The 7,482-nt window shown below is 33.4% G+C and overlaps 2 protein-coding genes across 2 annotated transcripts in view; both read right to left on the reverse strand.

Moving 5' to 3' along the window:
* Window positions 1-2,935, reverse strand: part of LOC105460923 (cytochrome P450 9e2-like) — an 11,660-nt gene extending 8,725 nt beyond the window's left edge. Inside the window, exon 1 of the mRNA XM_011707419.1 lies at window positions 975-2,935. Within this exon, the coding sequence (XP_011705721.1) occupies window positions 975-2,522 (1,548 nt within the window). The 5' untranslated portion in view covers window positions 2,523-2,935. The remainder of the gene's footprint in view (window positions 1-974) is intronic.
* Window positions 2,936-4,197: 1,262 nt separating this feature from the next.
* LOC105460918 (cytochrome P450 9e2-like) lies at window positions 4,198-6,306 on the reverse strand. Its single transcript, XM_011707410.1, has one exon. It carries the CDS (start codon window positions 6,237-6,239, stop codon window positions 4,680-4,682), a length of 1,560 nt encoding a protein of 519 aa, XP_011705712.1. The 5' UTR covers window positions 6,240-6,306; the 3' UTR covers window positions 4,198-4,679.
* Window positions 6,307-7,482: the final 1,176 nt, after the last annotated feature.

Genomic DNA, 7,482 nt, shown 5'->3' on the forward strand with positions numbered 1-7,482 from the left:
CGATGATCCGGAAAATGTTCAAAATCTTTTACAACGATGTTTTTAATCAATTCGGGATCGCGCACAAGAACGGCAGGTTTGAAAAAATCCACTATTCCAACATATTTAGCATCTGGGAAGTAGTTATACAAATACTGGAAATAATCCGTAAAACTGATGTAACCCAATTGCAATTTCCAAGTGATTAAATAAGATGATAACGAGTTCGGCAGGTAAGGTAGGTCCTTATTTTTCCAATAAAAATATGTGCGATGCAGCAGAGTGACAATTTTCAGAACGCCAATGACGATAAGCGTACTCAATAATAACACAAAAGGTGACTGAAGCAATGATAAATCCATCGTGAAGCGAGAGAGTAATACACAAATCGAAATGCTTCGTCGAACACTGCGTAGAACGTTCTAATGTGTACGCGGACGTGCGCGAAGGTTTTACTGAAAAAAACGATAGGAGGGGGAAATGCTTCTGGAAATAATTACGATGATGTATCACATTCGTAGTTGCATAAAAATCGTTAGTCAATTTACACACAAGCTATCTTTTAATATTGTGGCATCTATCAAAAATCAATATTTACTAATTTAATTTAAAAAATCTGTTTCAATGAAAATTAATGACGCCTTCAATATAAAAATAGTTGATGATTATATAATTGTTATTAAACTCATCATGCGTTTCTTGTATTGATAGATTTAACATCTAATAAAATATATTTTCAATAAACAGCAAAAAAATGTATAAAAGGTTAATATTTAAATTTCATATTTCTCATTTTAAAAAACTGAAATTTAACATTTTAATTAATCTACTTAATACAGTTTGCATGATAATGTAAAATACATTGCAAATAAATCTTATCACATTTCAAATATATTTGAAAGCATAAAGTATTTGAAAGTTCTCGAAATGTAAATATTTTTCCAAATAAACTATATATTAAATATCGTAGAATAACGTCTAGTACAAGATTTTTACGTTTCTCTCTTCTCCAAGTTAATCCAGAATCCGCCAACAGGTTTTAATATAAATTCCTTTTTAGTAAATACGACAGGTTCGACGGTTTTATCCGTAGTTTTAAAAGTAAACTTTTGCAAAAGATGAGCTATTAGGATCTTTGTTTCCATAAGAACAAATCGATTGCCGATACACTTTCTGGGTCCATGACCGAACGGTATATAAGTGCATGGTAATATGTTGTTTTTGTTTTCTTCGTTAAATCTTTCGGGATCGAATTTGTCCGGATTCGGAAAATATTTCGGATCGCGATGTAAAGAATAAGCAGGAAACAGCAATATATCGTTAGGTTCGACAATCACACTTTTAAAACCTGGTTGCGATGGAGGTAATTCGTATCTCTTAGCACAAAGTCTATCTAGGATAATGTTCGGTGGATATTTTCTGAGAGTCTCGGAAACCACCATATCCATGTAAGACATCTTCGTTAGAGACTCGTAAGAAATTTCACCGCTTCCTTCGGCAAGATGCTGCTGTACCTCCTGGCGCAGACGATCTTGAATATCTTGATTAACCGCTAATTCATGAGCAATGAAACACATCAAGGTCGAAGACGTTTCAAAGCCGGCAAAGAAAAAAATAAAAGCTTGCGAAACAATGTCATCTAATGACATTTTGTGTACAGTATCACTTCGCTTATCGCGAGACTGCATTAGCAAATGAATCATGTCCGGTCTGATGATACCTTGTTCTTCTCTCACTCTAATTGTTTCCCGTACGATCTTCTTGAAAAACTCGGCCGTCCTCGACGGAAAAAAAGTCAATCCAATTAATTTAGCAAGCCACGGACACGCGCGTAAAATCATGAACTTGGCTATTGTTAGCAGTCCTGTAGGAAATTTAGTTGCCTCCGCTCCTCTTATATAGAATTCATTGTCTCGATCTTTCATAGAATTCACACTTATGCCAAAGACTGCCGTAGCAATTACATCGGCAGTGTATCGTCTAAAGACCTCCTTCGTTTCGATCACATGACAAAGTTCCGGATGGTCGACCAAATAGTCAACGAAATCGTGAGAACATTTCGATAGTAAATCAAACATGAATTTCATTTTGCTTGCTGTGAAAGTGGGGGTTAATGTATTCCTCATTTCTCTCCAACGATCCCCCCGCAAGGAGGAGACGTTCTTGCCAAAAAATGGATCTACATTTTCGTCAACGAAGTTACGATGATCCGGAAAATGTTCAAAATCTTTCACCATAATGTCTTTAATCAGTTCGGGATCGCGCACAAACACGGCAGGCGATAAAAGATCTACTATTCCAATATATTTAGCATTTGGGATGTAGTCGTATAAACATTGGCAATAATCGGTTAAACTGATGTAACCCAAAATCCATTTCCAACTCACTAGAAAAGATGACAGCGAATTTGGTAAATAAGGAAGGCCTTTATTTTTCCAGTAAAAATATGTGTGATGCAGCAGAGCGATAATTTTAAGAACGCTAATGAAGGTCAATGTAATCAGTAATAGCACAAAAGGCGACGGAAGCAATGATGAATCCATCGTGATCTTAACGACATATCAGACAAACTGACATGTGCTCCATCGAACACGGCGTAGAAAGTTCTAAATATATACGTAATGCGCATGCGCAGACTTAATTGTGAAAGAAAAAATATATCGATGGAAGGGGAGAAGCGCTTCTCGGCATTATTAACGACGATATATGTCATATCAGTAGATGTACGAGATATATTAATCGATTTCCATAACGATATTTTTTGAATATTGTGACTTCAATCAAAAGTCAATTTTTACAAATTTAATTTAAAAAATCTACTTCATGTTTCAACAAAAATTGACGCCTTTGATACGAAAATAATGTCTGATACGTAATTGTTACCATAGATTCATCATACGTTTTGCTCTGCAGATTTAACATCCGAGGTCATTAGGAGAAATTATTAATTATATTAGAAATGGGAAAGCTAACTTAACAAATAATTTTAATTTACTTATTACATACGTAGTGTATCTATAAAAAATATATATTATATTATCTAAGTTGAAATTTGAAAAATATATTGTCGCTTGCAAACTATACATTTTTTAAGGAGTATAATAAGTGAAATACTTAATTTATATCTTTGTTTAATATTAATATTTTTTTAAGGTGGCAACCGTGATCGTGATGCGACAGAGTACACACAAAGAAGATTCTTTGTCGGATACTGCGTAGATGTATGATACATACGTGAGACGTGTGCGCAGTTTTTATCGTGAAAAAATACGATGGGTGGGGAAAACATTTCTCATATTAGGTATCATGATACATACTGTGGTAGATAACTATCGTGATACCATAGAGATACGATAGTTACTACGTCAGTAACTATATTAGTCGATTTACGTATAACAATACTTTTTGAACATCGTGGCTTCAATCAAAAGTCAATCTTTATTATATCGATCTTTATAATTTATTTCAAAAAAGTCTATTTCATGTTTCAAGGAAAATTGACGATGCCTTCGATACGAAAATACATAGTTTTTGAGTACGTAATTGTTACTGGATTTATCATACGTTTCTTGCTTTGTAGGTTTAACATCCAAAGCAATTACGAGAAATAATTAACACCTATACATTAGAAACTGCAAAGATGTATGAAATAAAAGATTTCATTTTTTTACTTTATTCTGTGAGCGCCAAATTAAAAAAAATGTAGTTATAATATAAAAAAAACGTCCCAAATAAAATACATTATACAATTAATGTTATCATGTTTCACTATTAAAAATTTTCTGTCGTTAATTGATTTTGGATGAGACCGACAATAAGAGAAAGAAAATGAGAAAGCTTAAGGAGAGCCAAATAGGAAGAGTATAGGAGAAAGCAAATAAGAAAAAGAACGAGAAGGAGAGAATCAGAAAGTAATAAAGCATTCAGGAAAAAGAAAAAAAGATTTTTCTGTATATTGGTATACATCTTTATACAATCTTTTTCAAGTGACCTTTTATAACTGATAAAATAATATGTGCAAAATATTAACTTTTCATTTTAATAATTTCTTAAAACTTTAATAAAAGTGTTATAAGAAATTGTACAAAAAACTTTAAAAATATTATAATTATAATTATGATGTATGTGATACAAGCATAATTGCATCAATTGTTAATGATCTTATTTATCTACACTTTTTTTAAAAAGTATAATAAATAAAAAATAATAAAATTATAAATACTTAATTTATATCCTTGTTTAATGCTTGCTTAATTTTACAACAAATTACAAGGAAATCTAAATTAGTAAATATAATCTGTACTAATAAAAAAAACATGAAATTTAATTCAAAATTAAAAATGTTCGATAGATGTTTGCGCGTTAAATATATTTTCGATTTTATATAAGATATTAACGTTATCATATCTACTTTAGATAATCTGTGGAAATTATATAAACCGTTAAAACGATCAATAAGATCGAGTAGGCTCAAAAGCAAGTATAATGTTTATCGTAATATATAATTTCTTTTATTTTTCATTAATAAAAACTTAATTTTAGCATTCTACTTGAGCATATGCTTCGCATGATAATGTAAAATGCATTGCAACTAAATCTCATCTTATTTCAATTATATTTGAAAGCGTAAAATTTTAAAAATTTAGTATTTTTCGGAAAACCTACATATATTTTAGAATAATATATCTAGTACAAGATTTTTATGTTTCTCTCTTTTCCAAGCGAATCCAAAATCCTCCAACAGGTTTCAACGAAAATTCATTTTTAGTGAATACAACTGGTTCGACGGTCTTATCCGTAGTTTTCAAATTAAACTTTTGTAAAAGATGAGCGATCAGAATCTTAGTTTCCATAAGTGCAAATCGATTGCCGATACACTTTCTGGGACCATGGCCGAATGGCAGATAAGAGCATGATAATATATTGTCTTTGTTCTCCTCGCTAAATCTCTCGGGATCGAATTTATCCGGATTCGGAAAATATTTCGGATCGCGTTGCATAGCATAAGCAGGAAACAGCAACGCATCGTCAGGTTCAACGATCACAGACTTGCCACCTGGTTGCGATGGAGGCAGCTCGTATCTCTTAGCGCAAAGTCTATCAAGGAAAACCGTCGGTGGATATTTTCTAAGAGCCTCAGAAGTCACCATGTCCATATAAGTCATCTTCGTTAGCGACTCGTAAGAAATCTCATCGTTTCCTTCGGCAAGATACTGCAGTACCTCCTTGCGCAGACGATCCTGAACGTCTTGATTAACCGCCAGTTCGTGAGCGACGAAACACATCAGAGTTGAAGCGGTGTCGAAGCCCGCAAAGAAAAAGATAAAAGCTTGCGAAACGACGTCGTCTATTGACAGTTTGTGTGCACTGTGTTTTGGGTCACCTTCCTTATCCAAAGACTGCATTAGCAAATGGATCATATCCGGTCTGACGATACCTTGTTCTTGTCGCGTTTTAATTGTTTCCTTTATGACCTTCCTGAAAAACTTGGTTGTAGCCGGCGGAAAGAAACCCACACCAAATACTTTAGCAATCCATGGAAGATAGCGTAAAATGAAGAATCTGGCCAATGCTCCTACTCCTGTAGGAAATTTGGTAGCCTCCACTCCTCTTATAAAGAATTCGTTGTTTCGATCTTTCATAGAATTCACACTTATGCCAAAGGCTGCTGTAGCAATTACGTCGGTGGTGTATCGTCTAAAGGCTTCCTTCGTTTCGATTTCGTGATATTGGTCGTGGTGGTCGATTAAATAGTTGACGAAATCGTGAGAACATTTCGATAGTAAATCGAACATGAACTTCATCTTGCTGGCTGTGAAAGAGGGGCTTAGTGTATTCCTCATTTCCTTCCAACGATCGCCGCGCAAAGAAAAGATGTTCTTGCCAAACAACGGTTCCACGTCTTCGTCAACGAAGCTGCGATGATCCGGAAAATGTTCGAAATCTTTCACCACGATAGTTTTAATCAGTTCGGGATCGCGCACAAGCAGGGCAGGCTTGAAAAAATCCACTATTCCAACATATTTGGCATCTGGATAGTAGTTGTATAAATATAAGCAATAATCGGTAAAAGTGATATGGCCCAAAAACAATTTTAAATCTGTTCCAAGAGTTGATATCGATTTTGGCAAGTAAGGTAAGCCCTTACTTTTCCAGTAAAAATATGTGTGTTTCACCAGAGTGACAAGTTTCACAACGCCAAGGACGATTAGAGTACTCAACAGTAGCGCAAAAGGCGACGAAAGCATTGATAAATCCATCGTGATGTAGCAGAACAACAGATAAACGAGATGCTTCGTCGGACACTGCGTAGAACGTTATAGATTACGTACACGATGTGCGCGCATTTTATAGTGAAAAATTACGATGGAAGGGGAAACACTTCTCGGTATTACCTATCATGACGATACCTAGCTGTATGTTGCATTATAAGATAGTAATTACACGAGATTGTATATGTTAATAGATTTAAATGGCATAGTGATATTTGTAAATATCGGTTTTCATCAAAATAAGTCAATCTTTATCAATTAATTTCATTGAAAAAGATTTATTTCATATTTCAATAAAAATTAACGATATTTTCGATACGAAAATTAGTTTCTGATGACATAATTGTTACTAGATTCATTATGCACTCTTGCATCGCGTAGATTCGAGGCCATTATAAAAAATAACCGTTTAATACATACAAGAAGTAGGAAAGTGTATAAAATAAAAAATTTCATTTCCTTATTTTGTTTTCTGAATGCCAAACTATTTTAGAAGAAGAACAGAAATTATGATATCATAAAATCGGACCAAAATATAGAATAAAATATTCTGCATCACGTAATTTTTTAAAATCATATTTTGATATTAAAAATATATTATGCCCAATAGAATATAATATTCTGTAACTATCGAAGCATATTATGAAACAAGTGTTTTATAAGAAAAATGTGATCTTTCAGTATATATTTTTATAAGAAATTCTTAAATATACAAACAAGGTGCGTGTGTTTCAATAAGGCAAAGTGGCTTAATAGAACAAAATAAATGTTAAATTAAAAAAACATTTCATAATAAAAGATATTTAATATAAGAAACAATTGGCGCTGCTGGCTCAAATATATAATATACATATTATAAGCTTGATTCGCGATCGGGATTTCATGAAAAAATAGTGCTGTAGTGCTTTTACTAAACTGCCTAAGTGCTTTAGTATAAGAGAAAGATGAATTTGCAAATATCATACATAATGTATGCGTGCGACATTGACGAGTTACAACACCAACGAGGATCATTAAAGACGGCCGGCCAAAGGTAAATTTTCGTAATTGTCAAGTGGGCTCGGAGATAATTAAAGAGCGATGACATTACCGATGATTTTAGCTGTACAGCTGCGTGAAGTTGGCACCCCTAAATGCGAATTTTGACAAAATCTATATGGCATTAGATTGTCCACAATATGTCCATATTTGTCCAAGAATAATAATCTTTTGTCCACTCTTGGAAAAAATA

This window comes from Wasmannia auropunctata, unplaced genomic scaffold (genome assembly GCF_000956235.1).
Source record: "Wasmannia auropunctata unplaced genomic scaffold, wasmannia.A_1.0 LD313680.1, whole genome shotgun sequence".
Lineage (NCBI taxonomy): Eukaryota > Metazoa > Arthropoda > Insecta > Hymenoptera > Formicidae > Wasmannia > Wasmannia auropunctata.

Bases quoted from the DNA above. Each gene is read 5' to 3' on its own strand.
- LOC105460918 (XM_011707410.1), bottom strand. From the start codon at position 6,239: ATGGATTTATCAATGCTTTCGTCGCCTTTTGCGCTACTGTTGAGTACT.